Raw genomic sequence first — 25,383 nt, 5'->3', positions numbered from 1 at the left:
CCATCTGTAGAGGGAAAAACTGGGCAGAAACATAGACACACAGTGTCTGTCCATTTTCCACTCCACCTTTGATTGGGTTAGGATGATCCTATAGGGCTGATTTTTGGTACACACCCTATCCATGGAAGGGCCTTCCAAATGAATACTTTGGATCCCCCAAAAAATGTGGGGCGACATGTGTTTTTGAGCTATAGCTTAGATAAGCTTAGATAAGCTATAGCTTAGGAAAACTTTCCTCATATATATATATATATATATATATCTATATTTTTTAAATAATTTTATTTTTATCGTTTTCTTCCTAATATAAACCCGAAAAAAAAAAATATATATATATATATATATATATATATATATATATATATATATATATATATATATATATATCCCAAGATTTTCCCTTGCCGAGAAATTCAATAGAATGATATTTGTGACATTAGTTTCTCTGGTCTTGATGTATGCTGCTTCCAAAGCAGAGAAAACAGGGACTATACTGTCAGCTTTTTGAAATGGCAGCTTTATTTATCTTTATGGATGTTGTTGGGCATTGGCAGATTGATCTCCCATTGATAACTCGCCTCAAAGAGCTTCCTGAATCTTCAGCTATAGCAGTCCTTGATCAGGTCCTTATCATATACCTTTTACCACTCTTTTGTTTTTATTCTTTTGGGTGCAGTTCCTCTTTTAGCTTGATATACTTTTGTTGCAGTTCATTTTATCAGCCTCAGATGGGTATGATAAGGGAAGACACCTTGCTGGACTAATTGCTAAGGTATATATATGCACCATTAGACCCTGTTCGTTTTAGATTTTGACAACCGATTGTGGGTCCAAAGCGGATTATTGGACTCAAAATTAAACATGAACTTGATTCCAATTGTCGGTTTTGGACTCACATTCGCTTGTCAAAGTCTTTTTCTATTTTCTGTATCCTATAAAATCTCCATTTGTGCATATGCTAATGTTTTTTGTCTTTCTTTTGCAGCACCAGGTTAGTAACCTGAGATCGAATCGGAACCCATCACATCTGCCTGGAAGAACAAGGGATTTTGCACTGAGGGACTCTGAGCTGCTTTTACCTAGTTCGACTCATGTGTCCTCGTTTGATCCTTTTGTTCCACGGTCTGCAGGGACTGCTTCACTTAGGTCAGTCTTATATATTCAACTTTCTTCTATGAAAAATGTTCCTTTCAGATCAACATCATTGTACAGTAGGATTTCTTTTCTCTTCTGTTGACCGACAATAGGTTGGTTAGGGGTGCAACTCGGGTCGGGTTGGGTCAAACCCTAACCTAACCCGAGATAGCATTCCCTCAACCCTAACCTGACCCAACCGGGGCCTCGGGTTGAGGATGGTCAACCCTAACTCAACCCGCCTCCAAATCGGGTCGGGTTGGGTTCGGGTTCATCTACGGCCAAACAAAAAATACAAGAAAAAAAATATAATCCTTAAAAAATCATGATAAAATTAGAGGATGGAAGCCGGGTCGGGTTCCCAAGACCTCGACAGTAACCCAACCCGAAATTAAATCGGGTTGGCATTTTCCAATCCTAACCCAACCCAATCTGAGAAAATGCCAACCCAACCCGAGCCAAAATCGGGTTAAACCCGTTGGGTTCGGGTTGAGCCCAACCCAAGTTGCACCCCTCAGGCTGGTGAGACGGTAAACCAGATTCTATGTGGCTTGTGGGTAAAACATACGCTTAAGAATTAGGCCCCTCAAGTTAACTCTTTATCTATGAGTATTTACTTGGAGACGGACTTGTCTGTTCATGTCTGGGACATCAAACCTTTTGAAACCTGATATATTAGCATATAAATATTAGTTGAGCTATATAAAGATATGTTATAGAAAATTCATCTGGATTAGTAGAAAAAAGTGGTTTGATTTGGGTCGGTTCGGGTTGAGCTTTTGCTAAAAATGAATTGAATAACCCAAACCCAATCCGATTTTTTGGTAAAAGCTCAACCCGAATTCCCAAAAATCGACCCAAGTTGCCCTCGTATCTACGTCACTTCTCTTAGTTCTAATTCTGATAATTTAGCCATCGTGAATTCCTTCAAATGTTTCTAACTTCAATTAATGAAAAATGTTCTCCAGATTACTAATAACTTAATTGACGAGGGATTGAGTCTGTAGCTCAATTGAACATGATCTTCTTTTTTTTTTGAAAAATGACATTATATTTAGGTCTGAAGCAACTTTACAACGAGCTGGGACCAGGAGTCCCAAAAAAAGAAACAAACAAACAAAAGATGCCCTGGGATATAACACCGGCTACCCAGAAAATCTCTCTATTCCAAATCCAGTTCCGTGGCGACCAAGATACCTCTAACACCATTTGTATAGAGACCAACAAAAAGCTCCTATATTCTAGAATCGTCCGGAAAGCTATGTGTATCACCCTTCTTCTATAACATTCCGAGGTCACCTCAGCACGAATATGCTCACCTAGGAAGAGCACTTCTCCAACTCCAGAAGATAAGGGATTTGAAAGTCCGGCATGTATGTGAGAAGGTCCTCCAAAATCATATCCAAGAAGCCATGGCTCTTTCTACTAGCAATCCTTTCCTCCACTAGCCGGATGCCCACCACCTAATTAGTTTCCCATTGCCGCTTCCTCGCAATCCTTTCCTCGTTCAAAATTAATTTGAAAAAAGGATGTTTATGCAAAGGTGAGTGGGTATCTTTGACCGTAGCTGCCCCACGAAGACTATGGAATGTCCAAGGACAATCTTGAGTCTCTTTCTTAAATAATTTCCATTGTTTTCTGAGAAGATCTCCCGAAACCTCTTTTGGATGCCCTCTCTTCATCATAAGTCATCGTCCTCATTCTAGAAAGAATCTTTTCCAAAATCAAAATCTTCATAAACAACCTTCTGTTGCGACCTCCGGAGCATGCAGGTGAGTCGTTCTGTGTATTACTTTGATTGTCCATTCCTGCTTGTTAGAAGAAGAGAACGGATCACCCAACTATCCAAAGGGATTCCAATGGTGTCTCCTTCCCCCTTTATATAAGGGTTACCGCCTAATAGCCGTCCCCCTTTTCCACTAGTGCGAATAAATACTTCCCTTTAAACTACGGGACTAGTAATGCCTTCCAACCCAATATCGTAACCTTTACAACTTCTTTTTCCTCCATAAAAGAGCTATGTAGAGAATTATGCTCAACAGGCGAAGGTGAGTTGAGAAATGATAATCTAATCTTGACAGGATGGGTCTTTTCACACCAAAATGTTAGATTGCAACCCTCTCCCCAACACCCAAAAAGATAATGATGTCGAGGATACTTCTACACTACGCTTTAATTATCTTTAGCCCAAACCCTAGTGAAAGTACCATGAACTAGGGCCCCCACTCCCTCAAGCCCAAATAGCTTCATCTGGGACAGAAACTAGGTGGAGGCCATTGATTGCTTATCCATAAGCAGTACATACCCTAGGCAGATTCGAGTGTTTTATGAAATTTTGGAATCCGGCTAAAAGATTTCTCCTTTATCCCTACTAGAGTAGATTCCGAGGGTTTCTCCCATTTCCTTTTAAGAATCTTTCCTTTAGAACTAGCCTTCTGGACCTTGAATTTTAATCCAAAATGGCTCAAGCCAGAAGCCCGAGTTTTAAGAGATTCTGGAAAGCTCCTAAGTTTTGGGTTATGACCAATTGAGATCCTTTTCTTGGTAGGAGGATCCATCCGTCCATCTTTTCTTTTAGGGGCAGGTTGGTTAGTTGTCTTAGAGCCGGACTCAGCAGATAACGAGCAAGTTTGACCAAATTTCTTGTTCTCAGATCCCAATGCACCATCCACAGGTCCATTCTTGAGCAGCGCGCCATTAGAATTTGATTGGTCAGAATTGAAATTTGAATTCAGAGTAGGTCCCTACTTTTCGCCGGAGAGCCAGCCCTGCAACTCTGGAAAGCTTTCGAGCGGTGGCACTGTCGAAATACCCAAACCGGCGAGACCTTGAGTAGCTTCGACCAATGAAAGCGGTTGCTCCTTAGAGCTGGAGGGCTCGAAATTAGTTGGGCATTCCCCTATTTTCTCTTGAATTTCAATTCCAATGGTATAGTATTGGTCTGAGATTCTGATTTTAACAAAAGTACTTGAAAACTTCCATCGGGGAGCTAGGATTTTGGCCGATACAAAACTCATGCAAATGCTGCTGGGGGTTACCCTTCCATCTTCATCTCCAGAACCTGAGGCTCCCTATAGCTTCCACCGTTGAAATGGCTCAAGCGTGTAATGGGATACCATAGAAATTGACCCAGAGAGCTTCCGCACCTTGAATAAACTCCCTATTCCAAGGTGCGAGGGAGAGCAGTTGATTCCCCAAAGCATCAGACTTGGTGAGAATCTTTAAGACCTGCTTCTCCGATTTGAACATTAAAAGGAAATCGTTCTTCGCCATGATGCAGGGGCAATGAAGTGATGGGATATCCCAATACTTTTGTGCCCAAAGCCAGAGGTCCTTTAGGGTCCCAATGTTATCTCTATTTCTCCCTATCAGACAAGCCTTTAGGGTATCCATTCGTGCTTCCACTTCCCTGCCCGAGATGGATAAGGTTGAAACCCCTCCCTCCGCATTTGAGGAGATTTTACCTGTGGCAGGCCATCGCTCGCCCTCAATACTATCAACCTCCAGTGAGGGTGTTGGACTAACACGGGTCACTAAATTGGGGGAGTTTCTAACCTGCCGACACCAACGGCATTTGTCCCGCCATTTGAAGTTGAAATACTTACAAAAGGGGCAAGAGTGCAAGACTAGTCTCCATGCCGCCTGCCTGCTCTTTTCTTAACTCCCCATTTGAGAGCCCCCCCACACACACCCACAACCGACACATACATGATTCTGAATGGCTTCTGTCAAGTAAGGAAACGATTGGAGATAGTGATTTCTGTTTATTTTGCTGGCATCGTCGGCATCTATTCCGCCAACTGAAGTTGCAATAGTTGCAGAAGAGGCAAGGCCAGTCCCCCGACCATCTTACTCGATTTAGCCCTAGCATCCTCATCCACAGACTTTTTCTTCACGGTCTCAGTTGATGCCTTTTGAGCTAAAACCCTCTCCTCCATCTACCTCTAATGTTTTCAACTTCAAAATCGCATCGATCCCTCAATTGAACATGATCTGCTTAACCTTGACTTCATATGTTCCATCCTATGGTATCTACCAAAAATTTAGAAGAAACCTTTTAGTAATTAATGTGTCGTAATGCATATCTATTACTAATTCATTATAGCTTTGTTAAAGTATAAAAGATAAATAACGCCTTTCTCCAACAGCTTAAGCTTTTGGAGAAGTTGGTAAGTTAACATGGTATCAAAGCCAAAGGTCTCGAGTTCAAAACTCCCGGATAACAAGAATCCACATTCGATGGTTGACCCAAAGTGGGACCACATGTGCCACGTGTTTGCCAAGTGGACCACATGTGCAGGGGAGTGTTAAAGTATAAAAGATAAATAACGCCTTTCTCCAACAGCTTAAGCTTTTGAAGAAGTTGGTTAGTTAACAAGCTTCAATACCTACATTCTCTTGTATTATTATTTCTTTCTTGTATATTCTGAAACAACCAATTATTCCAAAAGCTTAAACTGTTAGAGTTGGTGTAATTTAATCATTTATACTTCAACACCCCCTCGTGTGTGGCCCCTCTTTTGTGGGTTGACCGTAAATGTGGCGGATGTGGCCCCTCTTTTGGGTTTACATATGGATTTTTTTATATGAACGAGTTGTTGGGTTTTGAATCCCGGACTGCCGTCAGGCAATTGCTATGATACCATGTGAAACAACCAATCAGTCCAAAAGCTTAAGCTGTTAGAGTTGGTGTATTTTAATCATTTATACTTCAACATATATCTTAAGAGGGCGAGCCTTGGCGCAACGGTAAGGTTGCTCCATTGTGACCTGGTGGTCACGGGTTCGAGTCATGGAAACAGCCTCTCTGCAAAAGCGCAGGGGTAAGGCTGCGTACATCTTGCCCTCCCCAAACCCCACAATGGCGGGAGCCTCGTGCACTGGGCCACCCTTTCTTTCTTTTTACTTCAACATATATCTTTGTCCACTCGTACTCCCACCAATATTCCCAAGTATTTAATGCAAGTCACTGGAATTTCTGCAGGTACGATATTTATAAACATTCGCCGGGGCTCTACGCTTATCCCTCATCAGTATCAGATGATCCTCTCGTGCCTCGGACAAGTCTTGGAAAACTTGGAGAAATGGGCTCTCTCTCACACATTCCCTCTGAGTCATCCAAAGGTTACAGAAGCTACCTCGCATCTGAATCCCACAATTCCACTGGTGTGGAACGGCCCCAAGAACGACCTCAGGTGAAATTTGATCCTTTTACCGGCCAACCTTACAAGTTTGATCCCTTCACGGGCGAACCCATACAGCAAGATACTCCCCCTCGACGTTCCGGAACCTTCTTCTGAAATCAATAAGCAGAGAATAGGGTAAGCTTGTTGTCTTCCCCTTTGATCCAAGTAAAGTTATCTCCCTTTGCCGTGTAGAATTTGCTTATTTAGCTCTTAGGCTTGTGATCATACATCTGGGAACAAGCTTTAAAAACTTTTTTTATTACTGTTGATGTATATTACATTTTCCCTTTTGGTTGGTAGTGGTATGTTTGGGGGAAAATTTTGTCAATGGGTAGGAGCATAATATTTTCTTTTACACTGCATGAGAAGTTCCAGTTTTCTACAATGTTTTTGTTTTCACCTTCCTTTAGATAGTTTTGACCTCTTTTTTGGGCTAGAGAGTATCCAAAGCAAGTCCTGTCAAATGGACGGTTCTGATCAACCAAAGGTGGCACCCGTTGCGCCGTAGATGGGACAATTCTCACCTTTTTTTTAAACCCGGAATTTATCTTGGAACCTGGGGTGTCGGCTAGCAAAACTCCGTTTCAAACGGGTTTCTTTTCTTTTCAGGGAAGCGTTTTAAACACGATTAAAACGTGTTTTAAATGTTTTAAACACATTTTTCGCCAACTTTCCAATTTTATTCCCACCGTATTTTGTAAATGACAATTTTAAACTCATTTTCTTGTGTTTCCATTTTTTTTAACTACGTTTTTTGAACCGATGCTGTATTAAACTCGAATTTTTGCCATCCCTTTGTTTTGCCAAATCACGTTTTGCTAACTGGATCCTGTGGATCAGGCCTCATTGCATTACAATGAGGCTGCCTCTACTAGAGCATCTGTTTACGTTTCGAATGTTCTCATACTTCTAAGAGTGGTTTCCTTGATTAAAATTGGTCATATGGTAAGACCTGAACTCATCTACATGTACTCAAAAAACTTTAGTGACCATATGGACAGAACTTGGCAAAGGTAAATTAGGGAAGGTTGAGTTTAATAAGACTATTTAGAGTGATTTTCAATTGACTCACTGGCGGTGTTTTGGGCTGTAGATTGATGGTTTTGATCAATAAGGGGGGAGGGTTTACGAACAAAGCCTTAACCATTGAGCTAGAGGCTCAATCCCTTATTTTGTGACCCCATATTCAATTCCAAGTTATTAGTTATCCATTGTTTGTCGAATAAATATTGATGATAAGATCAAACCTAGAGAAACACTTTATCTTAAAGAAAAACAAGGACAATTGTAATTCCAACTAAACAGTTAATGGAATATGAGATGTGACAAGGACAGTACAATCACCCTACTGATAAGGTTATGACAAAGTCGCACCAACATAAATTCGAGGAATTATAGGATGTCGGTGAGTAGTTTTCTAGAAAAAAAATGGGGATATGATATCAGCACAACCATATTTTGATATTTCCGCTAATATATCTTGTCTTTTAGTATTTAAAGAGCTGTCAAAAGGTAGTGACATTTCCCAGAAAGCTCTCACGAGCCAATTAAAGAAGAAAAGACAGCTGGTTTTGTGCAAATATCAACATATGGTTGTGCTGATAACATTTCCGAAAAAATATTGGCAGCAAAAGTGTAAGTGATATCTTACAGTCATGCATGATTATAAGATACCATATGGTTTCAAATTTCGGTTTCCGAATGCATTTCAGTCATCACCGGAACCGAAATTTCGGCCAAAATTTGACGAAACTGTTAAATATAATATTTTATCTTTTCCCAAATTTCGGCAGAAATTACTAAAATTTTGGGAAATATTAAATGATTTAAAAATTCGACTCTTTAGGTTGATTTTCCTTAAATTTTCGAAATCGTGTAACGTTTCGGGTATTTGCAATTTCTGTTTCGGGGTTGACCGAAACTTTGGTCCGAAATTTCAAACCATGCTTACAATAAATAGGCCATAAAAATCAAGTATGCAACGGTATCCCTCCTTTTATTGGAGGTTTAAGCATTTTTGTTCTGACACTGTCCATTTTGCATTTTACAATATAAATTCTAAAAAGACTGACTGTTATCCTCCTTCCTAAAAGTCACGTTTGGGCCCCGCATGTTACTCGTGGAGATCTGACCGATAACTTCAAGTCCAGCCCATTGTTGTTGTTCTGATCTTGATTTGATAATTCTATACCGTTGATCTATCGAGCCCTTTTTTTTAATGGCTAAGATCAGAATTATATAAATAAGGATAAAGGGGCTCATAACCGAGATGGTCAAGGTCTACAACAAGAGGAGATACATAACAATACAAAAGAGAGGACTATAAAGGAGGTAAAAAATCAAATAGGGAAAAATACACTTAGACCCCGTGTGGTTTCTAACACATTCAACTTAACCCCAAAAGTTTAAACAGTTATAAGTAGACCCCAGTGGTTTCATTGGGGTTTTTTAACTGGACGGAGCTGACGGTGTGGTGGAAAATACCAGAATGCCCTCGTCTTCCCCAACTGGAAATTAGGATTTTCATACTTGAAAACTAAAAATTGGGGTTTGATTCAAACCCTTTGTTGATTTATCAACATAAACCCTCCATTTATGAGTTTTATTTGTCTTCATTCACATTATTATAATGATTTGCACAAAAACCATAATGTTTTAGGACTTTATTTTTTTGTTTTTATCAAAGTTTTTTTTCTTGAAATGTGGGTTTGATGTAGCCATGGGGTGGGGTTCGAATGTCTGTAGTGGAGGTGACGGCAGTTGCCGGAGATGGAGACAGCGGCGGTGGCCGAAGGTGGCGACTAAGGCGGTGGCCGGAGGGGCGACGATGGCGGTGGAAAATGGCGTAACCCTAATCCCTCTACAAATGAGCGTATTTCTGCCTTCAAAATATTAACAGTGGTTAGTTTTAGTCTTTCCGTCAGGTTAAACTGACGGAGGAGATATACTTGTCACGTTTTGAAACCACAGGGGGTCTACTTGTAACTTTTTAAACTTTTGGGGTTAAGTTGAATGTGTCAGAAACCACAGGGGGTCTAAGTTTATTTTTCCCAATCAAATATTGATTTTAGGGGCCATAATCAAATATGTTACTTCTATCAAGACTATTGAAAGGTTCCACAAAAATAAATATTGATTTTTATAAACCTTCATTCATATTACTAATGAGATGTCCATTTTCCTAAGATTATGACCACATGGGTCGCCTTATGATGGTCTAGAAGATAATCAGTCTTGATTACACATATAAAAATTGATCAGTAGAATTTATTATGAGCGTGAGGGTCTGGACTCTATTTTTTATGATTATTATTAGGGATTGTCTAAGCAATTTTGCAAAAAGACATTTCCCAGCTCACTTTTGCAGGTCAGATTAGCCACCTCATATTAATTAAATGACTAAGACAAAATCTGCTCCAAGGTGGTTGTTCTCTGCTGCAAAAGTGAGCCACGAAATGGCTTTTAGTGAAATTCCCAGAAAGTCCCTTATTATTATTACTAACAAAATCATCAGAGGAATGCTAGATTCACAGGCGCCCTTACAAAAAAGGGGGCAAATGCCGCCCTCATTGGCCAGATTCGATTTAAGACGGCACAGAAAATTATGGCAATAACTCTCTTAAATGGAATCTAACCAATGGGGACGCCCTTTGCTCCCTTTTTCGCAAGGGCGCCTGTGAATCTAGCATTCCTCAAATCATCAATACCATCATCATTATTAGGCTATTGATAATTGTATTGCCATTTTGATAATGAAACGAACTCACTTTGTCATTTCATTTTGGGAATTGTATTAGCTTTTGACAGCTTGTAAATAGTAAAAGACGAGGTGAGTTTTTCTGATTATCAAAACAGGGTACTAGGAATATCAGTAGCCTAGTATTACCATCATCATCTCATCATATGTTAATCATTATTATTATTATTATGGAACTGATATCCTCACTACCTTTGATAATTGCACTAATTACGTTGTTTTACACTTTTATGATTGACTGATGAGAGTTTTTGGGAATTTTAATTAATTTCTTTTTTTATAGTTGGTTAAAAGTGTGTAATGAAGAGAGTGGTGTCATTATCCAAATATGATAGCGTGGATATTATTATTATTATTATTATTAGAGAAAACTGTTATCTACACACTAGCTTAAAATGCAGTGCAGGGCATATTGTTTGGGTGATCCAAACGATTCATTTGATTGGCCCTCACATAGATAGGGTGTCCATAAAAAATCAGCTCCATAGGATCATCCCAACCCTACGATTTGTGGAGGTAAAATAGACGTGTATAAACATTCACAAATCTGTCAATTTTTTGCCTGCACGGTTCGAAGGGTTAGGATGATCCTATGGAGCTGATTTTTTCTGGACATCTTATCTATGTGTGGGCCAATCAAATGAATGGTTTGGATCACCCAAACAATGTGGGCCTCCACTATATTTTAATCTAGTATGTAGATAACTTATCTACACATGTGTGTAGAAACCGTTTTCTCTTATTATTATTATCAGGAAATGAAGTATGTGCAGTTGCACAGATAAGCTATCTGTGCATGGGTCACAAACCATAGTGAGGGCCACATTTTTTGGGGGATCCAAAGCATTCATTTGGAAGGCCCTTCCATGGATAGGGTGTGTACAAAAAATCAGCCCTATAGGATTATACTAACTCAATCAAAGTTGGAGGGAAAATGGATAGACACTGTTTTTGCCTATTTTTTCCCTCCACAAATGGTAGGGTTAGGATGATCTTAAAGGGCTGATTTTTGGTTCACACCCTATCCATGGAAGGGCCTTCCAAATGAATGCTTTAGATCCCCAAAAAATGTGGCCCCTACTATGGTTTGTGTAGCCATGCACATATAGCTTATCTATGCAGCTGCACGTACTTCATTTCCTCTATTGTTGTTATTATTATTATTATTATCGTGGCAATTTCACGGAAAACCATCATTCTGCAGCAGTTTTTTTTTTTTTTTTTCACGGGAGAACAGCCACCTCTGATGAGTAATAAATGAATAAGACAAAAAATGTTAAAAAGTGAGCCTGTGTGGCTAGCTGTTCTAATATGCAAAACTGAGCCTAGAAATGGCTTTCTGCGTAATTGCCTAGCAACTCACTTTACTATCATCATGGCCAAAACACTCAAACTGTAAAGTCATTGTCTCGGTGTGGGTGTGTTGGGTTCAAACCCAAACCCATGACCTCAATGTTTGGGCACTCATGACCTTACTAGTGGGGCCCACGGTTCGATTCTTAAATGGGTCCCACCCTATTTGTCGTTTAGCAAAAAATCAAGCCAAAGCACATGGAACCACAGCCTCAAAAAGCAAAAGGAGAGATTAAAGAAAAAGTTGAGTAAAATGTCGTGTAGTGAGAAAAGGGTATTGTGAGGTACGACCAGAAATCATAATGTCCCTCACATTCCATCCCTGTTCCCTTCAAACATTGCAACCACAGTGTAAAAACAAGGGCTTGAGAGAGCAAAATTGGTTTGAAAGAGAAACATTGGCTTAAAAAAGGGTGTTGCTATCACAATCACGTACCCTATAAACCCAACATGCCATGCACTGGCTAATGTGCACATGGGGCAGCACCCATATGCCCCACTACACCCGCTCATGAGAAAGAGACCACACGGAGTAGCCACGGGTGTTGATCTAGGAGAGAAAGAGAGAGAGACCATGAGTTGACAACTAGGAAATTTTAGTATATGCCAAGTAGTGATAGAGAAGAGAAAGAGTAGGAGAGGGGAGAAAGAGTAGGAGAGGGGAGAGAATTTGAGAGAGCATGTGTGTGAGGAGATGATGTTCACGGTTTCAAATTTCAGTTTCGGAATGCGTTATGGTCCTCACTAAAACTGAAAATCCTATATACCAATTAAAAATGATATTATATTTAATACCAAATTTCAGTAATTTGCGTCGAGATTTTTGGGATGAAATTTTGGAAAAACGAAATATGATCGAAATTTAAGCAAAATAAAGTACAGTTTCGGGTATTCCCAATTTCGGATTCGGTGCTGACCGAAATCCGAAATAGAAATATTGGATTTCTGTCGAAATTTAAAACCACGGCTATGAACTTATGATATGTGCATATGATTATGGTATTTATGGGTAGCTGTAAGCCTGTAATGTAGCTATTATGTAGTTGTGGATATGTGTTTTAGGGTTACGGGCGTTAATTACTTATTTCTTGTGCCATGTAAGTGGGTTAATAGGGTGATGTTGCAATACTTTGTGCTTGTATTTAAGTACAGAGTTTGCGACCAAAATAGAAACTTATGTTTGAGGAATTTTTTTTCTCAATAACGGGTTATTCCCCGTTATAGTTTTGTCGCTATAATGGGTTTTTCTTGCAAGAAAAATATTTCTTAACCAATTTTTTCACAATTTAGAGAGAAATAATGTGATTAAGATTAATTTGGAGGGGTATCACAATAAATTGAAGGTCCCTATAGATGAAAAAAATTGAATAGTCTTGGTTCAACTCATCTTTTTTCCACTTAAAAAAAAGTAGGACCTTTTAGAAGTATTTTTCCTTTCAGAAATTTTCAGAAAATTTCTGAAATCCAAACTGGGGGGCCTATGCCTGTTCGCTTTGGATTTTGAAAATTGATTTTGAATCCAAGATTCATTGTTGAAGTCTAAATTGAACACATTTTGAGACATTAGGGTTGCAAAAAATCAAAACTTTAGCTTTTCTGTAAAGGTATGTTTGGGCACCATGAAAAAATCATGAAATATTTGTGTTACACTTAAGTGTAATGAGGTCTGTGAGAGAGAGATTTGAGAGGGGCGTGACTGTGACCTAGGAGAGCATGGGATAGTGTTAGTGAAGTAAGAAAAGAAAATCACTATTTTAAGTAGGATTTTAGTTTTCCCTGTTTTCCAGCTCCATTCGTTGCCCCCCTCCTGCACTAGGTAAACCAACATTTCATGAATTTTTTTTCATGATTGGCAAACATGCATGCCCTTAATGAGGCCTTAGGATCAAGGGGTACATGAGGTACAAGTAGGGTGTGGTAAACAAGGTTTTAAATTTCGGATTCAGTATGCGTTTCGGCCCTCACCGAAACCAAACTTTCGGCCGATATCCTCTCACAATTAGAAAAGAATAAATTATTTATTACCAAATTTCGGCCAAAAATACTGAAATTTCGGACTAATACTTTATATTATTAAAAAAATAGATTTTTTTAGTTAAAATTTTGGGACTTCGCCCATTTCGGGCAAAATTACCAAAATTTCGGCGAAATCCTATATTGTTTCAGGTATAGTGGATTTCGGTTTCGGTCTAGACTGAAATCCAAAATTTCAAATTTCGGTCGAAATTTAAAACCATGGGTGCAAAATTTTCTAAAAACGGTTTTTCCTTTCTAAACATTTTTAGAAAATTCGTGCAATATAATTCTTTTTTTCCTTACAATGGAGCGAAGGAAAACCTTTGAAAAAAGTATTTGATAGGGCTTGGGGTGCCATTATCAGAATAATGGCGTGGATATAAATTGCTTTTTTCCTATCAATTCCATGCAGGGAATGTGCAGAACATGCTGTACATTTCGTCTCAGTTTCGTGTCCCACCTGTCAACTGTGGCCCCCACCCCTCCAACTCAAAGGTACACCGTTCCATGTGCACCCATGTGCCCTTACCACACTCACGTAAGACCATTTTACCCTTCAATGCCACCCACATTATCCATACTACCCCTACCTCAGAACTTTTCAGTAAATAATATTATCCAGCAAACACCAGGGTTTTAAATTTCGGTTTCGTAACCGTTTCGGCTCTCACGATTAAGACTAATATATTCGGTCGAAATTTCGGTAATTTCAGTCCAAATTTCGGAAAAATGCTATTTCAACTCAACTCAATTCAACAAAGCCTTTGTCCCAAACTAGTTGAGGTCGGCTAAATGAATCATTTAGAAAAAAATTCACGAAGAAGAAAGTAAAAGAAATCTACTCGGTTCTAATCCTAGTTTTAGTTGGGTTCTTCTACGTGGATCATTTTCTTTCATTCTATCATATCCAAGGTCATGTTCTCTGTTATGTTCCTAGCTATCAAGTCTTTCATCACTGTTTCTACCCAAGTTGTTTTCGGTCTGCCCCCACCTCTTTTTACTCAATCAATTTGGCAAGAGTCGCCTCTTCTCACCAGAGCATCCAAAGGCCTACGTTGGATATGTCCAAAATTTTAAGACTTTTGGGTTTGAATTTCTTGAAATTTCATCCGAAATTTCAAAATTTTGGACGAAATCGGATTTGGGCAATTTCGGACTCTAATTTGAACCTTAATAAGATGTCTAACCTACCTTTTCCGGATATTTTCTTTATCTTCCTCTTTTTTGTTGCAAAGAAAGTATTCTTGGAAAAAAAAAATTCCTTGAAAGTAAGTTTTCCAGCATTTGCCTAACTCATTTTCCATGGATTGAAAATTTCTAGCATTTAGAATTGAAAATTTCAACCTTATTAAGACCTTGGGCTTTCTTTTTCATAATTTTACCATGGATTAATTTTCATTGTTGCCAGCATGGCCTTTGTATCACAATTTTTTTGATATATTATCTCCATCTCCATTGAGGTCCTACCAAAATGAAAGGTCCAGATCATTCTAAAATCCTGGTAATGTTCCAACCTCTCATGCGCCTTCGAACTCTACGACTGCCCTATTATTATTTCTTAAAGAAGGATTAGGCAAACACTAACATCAGGATCAACGGTAAGGATCAATCCTTGAATCCCATATGGGAAAATGTATATGTGAAATCAAGACCATTGATCTTGTAGAACATCACGAGGCGACTCACATTCATCGGTAAAACCCTAAAAGGCATAATGGATCAATGCCCTAGGATCATCCGATGAAGATGTTCTCAACGGCATTTTACCGGGCTTGTGGCTACCAGTCAGATCAATAGATCCGATCACATAGATGTCGCACAAACAGGTCCCAAAGAATAGCTATTTGGAAGGAGCCTCACAACTAGCATTTAAATTAGAGAAATGATATAATGAAGGGGCGCCCTTGCAAAAATCAGCTTCAAGGAAGACCTTATTGGCTGATTTATGGCTCTAAAAAAGTGGAAACCGTGTTGACTTTGCATAAATCAGCCAATAAGGGCACCCTTGAAGCTGTTTTTTTAAAGGCACCCTTCATTTTATCATTCCTCTTTTAATTAATTCTTAACTCCATTGGGGGTATGTTAATCATTTTCAAATAGAAGGTGTAGTTTCGGTCTCGTAAAAAATTTTACCTGGTTAATTTTGTTCTAATGTTTTCGAACTTCTAAATAGGGGTATTTTCGGCATATGGAACGTAAAGTCGGAACTCCACATGCCCCGTTGCAGATTCGCAGGCTTTTTGCCGGCCTCCTCTCATCAACAATTCTTGCTCGCAAGCTGTGCCCCGCTCTTTAACTTTTCAAATTGCTTACTAAATTACCCTCCATTTGATTGTAACTACGGAAATACCATTGCCTACGAGTCTACCCAAAATCCAAATAGAGAGTTAATAGTCTGCTACCATTTTGGTATGCGTTTCAGCCTTAAAAAAAACAAAAAAACAAAAAATAAAAAAGGCGGCCCAGTGCACGAGGCTCCCGCCATTGCGGGATCTGGGAGGGCTAGATGTACGCAGCCTTACCCCTGCTTTGGAGAAAGGTTGTTTCCATGACCCGAAATTTTGGCCGAAATCTTCTCACCATTATATACCTCTCTCTCTCTCTCTCTCTCTCTCTCTCTATATATATATATATATATATATATATATATATATATATATATATATATATATATATATATATATATTATTTATTACTAAATTTCGGCCAAAATTTCGGACTAATACTTTATATTATTAAAAAAAATTAGATTTCTGAGTTAAAAAATTTGAGATTTTGCCCATGTCGGCCTAAATACGAAATTTTGGCGAAATTCTATAACATTTCCGGTATAGTGGATTTCAGTTTCGATCGAAATTTAAAACCATGGTCTCCCCAAACTGTTCCCACAATGCAAATAGGCTGTCCCCTAAAAACATTTCCATAGGATGATCCCAACCCTCCGATCTGTAAAGCAACTGCACATTATGAAAAACTCTAGATCGAAATTTTTGCCAGGTGCACAAGAAAGAGAAGAAACATGGGTTTAATTATAGGGCTAAATTCAGATTTTTTGCCACTCATGCTCTTTCAATTCTCCCCCTCCCCCTCCCCCCTCCCCCCTCCCCCTTACTCATCACCCCGATAAATTAATATTATGTGGGAAAGAAATTCATGGTTGCCAAACATAGCCCAAGGTTTGGATAACATCATATATATGAGAAAACGGTTCCTACACATATGTGTAGAGAGTTCTCTACACACTAGCTTAAAATACAGTGGGGGCCCACATTGTTTGGGTGATCCAAGCCATCCTTTTAAAGGCCCTCACATAGATAGGGTGTCTACAAAAAATTAGATCCATAGGATCATCCCAACCCTACGATTTGTGGAGGTAAAATGGATGCCTTTAAACCTTCACAAATTAGTCCATTTTTTGCCTCCACAGTTCGAATGATTAGGATGATCCTATGGATCTGATTTTTTGTGGACACCCTATCTATGTGAGGGCCTTAAAAATGAATGGATTGGATCACCCAAAAAATGTGGCCCCCACTGTATTTTAAGCTAGTGTGTAGATAACTTATCTACACATATGTGTAGGAACCGTTTTATATATATATATATATATATATATATATATATATATATATATATATATATATATATAAGGAAAATGATTGTGAGCTTGAAGCTCATATAGCTTATATGAGCTTGAGGGCCCAAACACATGGGTCCCAAATTTTTTGTGGTGATCCAAACCATTCATTTGCAAGGCCCCATCATAGATAGGGTGTGTACCAAAAACCAGCTCCATTGGATCATCATATCCCCTCCAAAAGCGGAGGGCAAAATGGGCAGATTTGTGGCAAACAGTGTCTGTCCATTTTGCCCTCCACTTTTTGATGGGTTAGGATGATCCTATGGAGCCGATTTTTTGTACACATCCTATCTATGTAAGGGCCTTTCAAATGAATGCTTTGGATCATCCTAACAATGTGGGCCCACATGTGTTTGGGCCCTCAAGCTCATATAAGCTATATGAGCTTCATGCTCACAATCATTTTTCTCATATATATATATATATATATATATATATGAGGAAACTGTTGGTGCGCTTAAGCTCATCATTTTTTTGGTGCGCTTAAGTTGTTATAACGCCTCCCATTCGTTTAAATGTTTGGGTCCCACTGGGTCCTGCTTAAGCGCACCAATGGGAGGTGTTATAACAGCTTAAGCGCACCCAAAAAATGGTGCACTTAAGCTCACCAACAATTTTCTCTCTCTCTCTCTATATATATATAGAGAGAGAGAGAGTTAAGTGAAGCTACACATAATTAAGGCAAGAACAACAGATACTTATAATTAATCTATGTGTAAAGCTTAATTTTCAATTACCATGAGAATGACCCATTATGGCATAATGGGTCCTAAATTTGCTTGATCAAAACAATCCATTTGATAGGTCGCCCATTGGATCTCGCACATTTAGGGTTTCTTCATATGTCACCGGTTAGATGATCGAAATCAACGGATCAGATATTCATATAGAAGCTTATCCACCATAGGTTTCACTAGAAAATCACCTACTAGATTGAATCTATCAATGCCACCTGTACTTTGAAGGTATAGGCAAAGGCAAAACTCGCTCGAGTCATACTAGCATTCCCCCTTTTAAGGAAAAAACACCTTTATTACCACCTTCAAAGAAAGAAAGAAAAAAATCTCATTTGTGAAGCAAAAAGAAAAAGAAAAAAAAGGGATTGAGCCTCTGGTTGGTAAGGTCTTTGGCCTTCCACCTTGAGGTCGAAGGTTCGACCCTAGCTCATGGTTTTAAATTTCGACCTAAATTTCGAATTTCTTTCAACACCGAAACCAAAATCACCAATACTCAAAATGGTACCGGATTTCAGCCAAAATTTCATTTCTTTTAATATTTCGTCCGAAATTTCAAGAAATTCAACCCAAAAACCTCAATTTTTTTAAAATATAAAGCATTTTTCCAGAAATTTCTTCCGAAATTTGATATTAAATAAAATATTCGTTTTTAATGGTTTCAGTTCGGTGAGGGCCGAAACACATTCCGAATCTCTATCAAATTAGTGAAGAAGAAAAGGGAGCTTTTATATGATGCCCGACCGTCAAGTAGCATAAAAAAGCTACCGCCCTTGATATTTGATCCAACAGCAGTCCACTTTTTAAGAGGCTGCTGTTGGATCAGATATCAAGGGTGGTACTTTTGAAGTAGGCCCCGACGATACTTCACGGTCGGACAACATATAATTTCTTAAGGGAGACATAATGGCATTTTCGTAGTTTTCTAAAATTCGAGTGGCATTTCCGTATCTCTCTCTTACTTAAACCCCCTCCAACGCGCCATTTTCTATTCACCACGCCATGAGCTTCTGCTCAATAAACAGAAGCCTTAAGGCTCCAAGAAGAAAGAGAAGCCCAAGAAGATCGAAAAAACGTTTCGATATTCCCCAAGAAAAGCGTTTCGAAGATCCTCACGAACCGAATTTTCAGAATGTTTTTAATGGGGGAGGTGGTGATGGGTCCGTGGAGGAGAGGCTCGAAGAGTTGAAAAGGCTGATTCCGGCCAAAGAAGAGATGAGGTCTGATCGATTGTTCGAAGAAACGGCGAATTATATCGTTTTTTTAAGAACCCAGATTGAGATTTTGCAGAGATTGGTTGATTTTTATTATGGGTCGACTGAGAAAAAGGTTGTATAGTAATATCATCAATGAAACTGCTTTTATTTTCTCTTTTTGATTCATTTTTTCGTTCCTTTTAGGTTGTAGCTGAATCCGAAACTCTACGTTTTTTTCATTTTTTACTTAGAAACGCTCGTTTTTTTTTTCGTTTCTAGTTTTATTTCTTCTCTGAGGGTTGTTTTTGGGGAAATTTGGGAGTGTAAGGTTGGGAAGATGTTTGATATTTGCACCCCTGTATTTTGATATTTCCACCAACTCTTTGTTTTAAACTTCTATTGTAGAGAGGGTGCTAATATAAAAAATTGGGGATGCCGAATATCTTATTCTGTTGTGTCTCTCCGGGATTTCGTAGAAGGCTCCACTTGTGAAAGAAAACCATTTAAAAAATGCCCCAATATTTTTCAAAATGGACGGTACAGTCTACACCATAGGATGATCCAAACCGTCCATTTGATGGGCCACAATGTAAACAGGTTGTGCCCCAAAAATCATTTCCATTCGATGATTCTAACCCTCCGATCTATAGAACGCACCCAACCGTCTGATCTATAGAAGTTTCCATAATGTGAGTCCCTCTTTAGATCGGAGGGTTAGAATCATCCCATGGTAATGATTTTTGGGGCACAACCTATTTACGTTGTGGCCCATCAAATGGGCGGTTTGGATCATCTTATGGTGTGGGTTGTACAGTCCATTTTGAAAAATATGGGGTGAATTTATCATTGCCCAGTTTATTAATTTCTTATTTTCTTTTGTGAAATGAAATCCATGGCCTTTATTTTGATAATGGCATTCATTTCCTTATTTATTGTACAGCTAGTACTTTCACATTTAGCGGGTACACCTTTGCGGGTCCACAAAAAGTGACAAATGGGAGGCGTTATAAACAACTAAAGCGCAGGAGCGTTTTCGTTTAGATTTTCATTTTTACTTTTATATGGAGATAAGGTCAGCGCGACCCTCAAGATTATGACACATCTAAATTTAGAAACCTAGAATTAATAAAAAAAATTATAGAGAGAAATAATTTTGTGTTCCTCCTTGAGAGGAATAATAGACGCAAGGGTACCCTTGCATAAAGAGCCGGAGAAGGGCCCTTGATTGGATCCACGTCATTTTTGGTAACCTTTTAAAATCGGTTGAGTCGGACGCTAGAGTTGATTTGACCCTTGATCCTGATGGTATAATCTCCATATATATTTGTTAAGATGAAAAATACCCTACAATTTTGCAAGGTGCTTTTGCATAAAAAATTACCAACCGCTAACTATATAATTTAAGTTGCCGCTCCAGGTTACTAGATAAATTGTGGGTAAAAAAATAAAAATAAAAATAAAATAAAGAAGAAACCCTACACTTTTGCAAGGTGGTTTTGCATAAATAATATCAACCGGTAACTTTATAATTTAAGGAGGAATGATAGATACAAGGAGCCCTTGCATAAAGAGCCGCAAAAGGGCTCGTGATTGGATCCACGTCATCAAATGTAACTTGTTTTTCTTTTTCAACTAATTTTAAAAAGTAACTGAGAGTGACGTGGATCCAATGAATAGCCAATGAATAGCCATTTTGCCGCTCTTTATGCAAGGGCTCCCTTGTATCTATCATTGCTCTAATTTAAGATGCCATCTCGGCTTCCTAGATAAATTCCCAGTTAAAAAATAAAATGAAAAGGAAAGATAAACTGTTGTTCTCATGTACGAGAGTGTAGACATTTTTGTACCATACAATTTTGCACGGTCCTTTTGCATAAAAAAGGATCAATTACCAATGGGGGACAAAAATTAGGTGGAATTATCAACAAGACCCATGCTTTTCAGAAATTATCAACAAGGGACAAAAATGGTCTTGTCATTAAAAGCTGGACGAAAATGCCCTTTTCTTAAGCAACACGTTTTGCTTTTCCAGTTTTCCCTCTTCTCTCTTCTTTCACTCTTTTTTTTTTCTTTTTCATTTTCAACTTTGTTTTTTTTACATTATCAGTCATCTTCTTCATCATTTAGCCACCATTGGAGGTGAGAAAACTCAAAATTTTGAAACGTGAGTTCATTCCCATCTATCTTTCAATATCTAGGTTTTGTGTTTTCATTTGTTTTAGGGTTTTGCATTTCTCCTTCTCCTATTCAATGGAGGATGAGGAAGATGAATCGTACGGTAGAAAGAAAAAAAATGTGAAAATGAACGAGTGAAAAAAAACAGGAAGTCAAAAAGTGTTCATAAGGGACTTGATAAGCCCATTCGGAATTTGGTAACCCATTTTGATACTGGATAACCCCAACCCCAGAGACTTGAAAATCCCCTTCCAAAACTCCAGTACCCTTGGGCAATTTTAAGGAACTTGATAAGCCCATTCGTAAATTGGTAACCCCATTTTGATACTAGATAACCCCAATCCCAAATACTTGAAAACCCCCTTCCAAAACTCTAGTACCCTCGGCCAATTTTCAGGGACTTGATAAGCCCATTCGGAAATTGGTAACCACATTTTGATACTTGATAACCCCAATCCTAGAGACTTGAAAACCCCCTTCCAAAACTCCAGTATCCTCGGCCAATTTTCAAGGACTTGATAAGCCCATTCAGAAATTGGTAACCCCATTTTTATACTAGATAACCCCAATCCCAGATACTTGAAAACCCCCTTCCAAAACTCTAGTACCCTTGGCCAATTTTTAGGGACTTGATCACCCCATTCGGAAATTGGTGACCCCATTTTTATACTAGATAACCCCAATCCTAGAAACTTGAAAACCCTCTTCCAAAACTCCAGTACCCTCTGCCAATTTTCAAGCACTTGATAAGCCCATTCGAAAATTAGTAACCCTACTTTTGAGAGTTACTAACCCCCTTCCAGAGAGTTGATAAACCCCTTCTGCTACAAAACCCCTACCTATAGCAACTCTTCTAATGGCATTATAATTCTGCTCATGATAGAAATAGCAAAAGAAATGGATGTTGTTTTCATTAAATGTGCTTCATGTATTACATCCCAATTTGTGTATTACAAAAAAAATAATAAAAATTAAGTAAATCAAAAAATGTGTAGCCATCCATTCATGTATTACATCAACCTTTTCTTATACAACCACTTGTCTTCCAAAAAAGTGAGTGAAGTCATCCATGCATTATCTCCAGAACTCACCCTAAAAAACAAATCGCTTAAACCCTAACAAGATAAATCAGAAACAGAGGAATGAAAAATAGTGCAAAACCCTAAAAAAAAAAAAAACTAAAAAAAAAACGTAAATACAAAGAGATAGATGGTAAGAACTCAACATTCAAGTTTTCAAGATTTGTTAGCAACAATGGTGGCTGAACAAGGAGGAAGATGACTAGTAGGGTAAAAAATCAAAAGGTGATAATGGAGAAGTAAAAGAAGAGGGAAGAAGAAGAAAACAAGGTCAAAATGTGTTGTAAATGCCAAAGGGTATTTTTGCCCAGCTTTTATTGACAAGACCTCTTTTGTCCCCTGTTGATAATTTTTGAAAAGCATGGGTCCTGTTGATAATTTTGCCTAATGTTTGTCCCCCATTGGTAATTGGTCCCATAGAAAATAACAACTGCTATTTTTATAATTTAAGGTGCCGCCCTGGGTTTCTAGATAAATTCCGGATTAAAACAATAATAAGAAAAAACCCACTAATTATCTAATTATGCAACTTGTTTTTTTAGAATTAATTATGCAAATTGTTTGGTCTCCTCGTTGATCGAATCTAGACCTAATGGGACCTACATTATACATTTCTATCATATTTTGGGTACCATAATTTTTTTTTTTCCATAAAATTGCCCAAGGATAACTCTTGAATTATACTAGACAACTCTAATCTCTAACTGATGTGTGCATGATAGTGGTGGTGTAAATAGTGATGGATGTGTGTTTATGGGTGTTAGTTATATAGCTATGTGTTGTAGTATAGTGGGACTGTGGGAGTTAGTTATTTATGAGGTGTCTTGTTAGTGGGTAAGTGCGCTTGTAATGTGACAATCTCTCTCGCTTGTATTTATGTAGTAGCAATCTAATGAAATGAAAAGAAGAGAAATTTCTAGCAAAGAGACTTATGTTTCTTGGAGAGTCATGGTTCCTCTCGATTTGAACCACTAGGAGGTCCGGTTGCCTCGAATCAACTTCTCTCCCCCTCTTTTTCTATTTTCCGTTTGTTTGCTTGTGTTACGGCCGATTATTAGGCGCGTAACAAATTGGTATCAGAGCTCAGGCATGGATCAACGAGTGGAGCGGTTAGAGCAAGCTGTGGAGTCGCTTTTAACTGGCCAGCATGACATAATGAATCGAATGGCGGAGATGTTTGACCAATTGAATGAGCGTGTGGAGCAAATCACTAGTCAATCTGCTAGTGAAATTGGATAGACTTCTCACGTTCCTATTAGAATCCATGAAGGTCGGGTTAATGGCAATGGTGGTTCTTATCATTCCGGTTCCACTAACTCATACGCACCCAAGTCTGTAAAGTTGGACCTTTCGCGTTTTAGCGGTGGTGAAGATCCAACAAGTTGGACCGATCAATTTTTCGACTTTCATCAAACACTAGAGGAAAAGGTTCCAATGGCCTCTTTCCATTTGGAAGGTGAAGTTCAGTCGTGGTCTCAACTCCTCAAGGAAGAAGAGAGGGAGCTGATTACGTGGGAAACTTTTAAGGCGGGTCTTCACACACGTGTGAGGAGTGATGCCGACAAAGATGAAAAATCCAATTTCTTTATAAGTTTGATCATGGTGGACTTTGAAAATGGAGTTCAAAAGATCGCAACTGTTATTTTTGAAGAGGGAAGTCCAATTTTAATTATGCTACTCAACAAAATCATTTCCATTATGATTTGGGATCCCGGTGGAATAAAGCATTTTTTTCCAACATTTCGACCTTGAGGACAAGGTTGTTTCTAAGGGCGAAGGAATGATATGTGCATGCTAGTGGTGGTGTAAATATGGTTAGTTAGCGGATGGATGTGTGTTTATGGGTGATAGTTAGATAGCTATGTGTTGTAGGGTAGTGGGAGTTAGTTATTTATGAGGTGTCTTGTTAGTGGGTAGGTGCTTGTGATGTGGCAATCTCCCTTGCTTGTATTTATGTAATAGCAATCTAATGAAACGAAAAGAAGAGAAATTTCTAGCAAAGAGACTTATGTTTCTTGGATGAACCACTAGGAGGTCTGGTTGCCTCGAATCAACCTCTCTCCCCCTCTTTTTCTATTTTATGTTTGCTTGTGTTATGGCCGATTAGGCGCGTAACACCATGGTTTAAAATTTTGGTTTCGGTAACCGTTTCGGACCCTACCGAAAACTGAAATTTGGTAATTTGGTTCAAAATGCTGGACCAAATTTCCGAAATTTCAGAAATTTTGTAACACTTTTTAAAAATAAATAAATAATGGCATTTAATCGAAATTTCGAACCGAAATCCGAAATTTTGGATTTCGGTCGAAATTTAAAACCATGCGTAACACTAACACAAATTAAGGCCCTATTTGGATTGCCGGAATTTCCTGAAAAAAGTTAGGAAAATAATTTATTTTCCAAAATTTATCAGTTTTCCATTGTCCAAGTTTTATTTAGAGGGACCTTCAATTTAAAATATACCCCTCTAAATAAGCCGCAACTATATCATTTCCCCTCTAAATTATGGAGACAAAACAAATTTCTAAGTAAAATTTTCCACGAAGGTTTTTTTGGGCTAATTGTCCACACATGCATGCTCATCACAATGTCAAGAAATTTATTGCGATGATAAATTCGCACCCCCATTAGGATAATTTGCACATTTGAACTTTGAGAAGAGTTTTTAAATTCCGAGTGTGGTCATTATTTTTCCAAAAATACATCAGGGCCCCATTCCATAGGATAAACCAAACCGTTCATTTATTATAGAACCTCTTAGATCAGATGTTAGGATCATCCTTGATCTTCTTAGCACAACCTATTTACGTTTATGGCCCATCACATGGACGGTTTGGATCATCCTATAGAAAAATAAGGGAGTATAATGGTTTACTTTACACCTTATAAAAAGGGAAATGTTATCAGCACTACTGTATTTTGATGAAGGCACTCCTCACTTTATCAAAAGTACGGTATGGCTAGCACCACAGTCCATTAGATGGGCCACAGCCTAAATAGATTCTGCCTCAAAAAACGTTTCTATAGGTTGATCCTAACCCTCCGATCTATAGAGGGTTAGGATCAACCCTCTAACATTAAGATTGGAGGGTTAGGATCAAGCTATGGAAATA

The 25,383-nt window shown here is 38.5% G+C and overlaps 1 protein-coding gene across 2 annotated transcripts in view; it reads left to right on the top strand.

The window, feature by feature from the left end:
• Positions 1 to 6,705, top strand: part of LOC143856833 (uncharacterized) — a 40,202-nt gene extending 33,497 nt beyond the window's left edge. For both annotated transcript variants that reach the window (XM_077367134.1, XM_077367132.1), the window contains 4 exons: positions 555 to 623; positions 710 to 772; positions 986 to 1,146; positions 6,119 to 6,705. In XM_077367134.1, the coding sequence (XP_077223249.1) occupies positions 555 to 623; positions 710 to 772; positions 986 to 1,146; positions 6,119 to 6,434 (609 nt within the window). In that variant the 3' untranslated portion in view covers positions 6,435 to 6,705. The remainder of the gene's footprint in view (positions 1 to 554; positions 624 to 709; positions 773 to 985; positions 1,147 to 6,118) is intronic.
• The last annotated feature ends 18,678 nt before the right edge of the window (positions 6,706 to 25,383 follow it).

Source organism: Tasmannia lanceolata, unplaced genomic scaffold (assembly GCF_043159265.1).
Source record: "Tasmannia lanceolata isolate RefF3 unplaced genomic scaffold, GAP_Taslan_0.1 ptg000003l, whole genome shotgun sequence".
NCBI classification, from domain to species: domain Eukaryota; kingdom Viridiplantae; phylum Streptophyta; class Magnoliopsida; order Canellales; family Winteraceae; genus Tasmannia; species Tasmannia lanceolata.
Note: the sequence above shows the minus strand (reverse complement) of the source record. Positions and strands in the feature narration are given on the sequence as shown.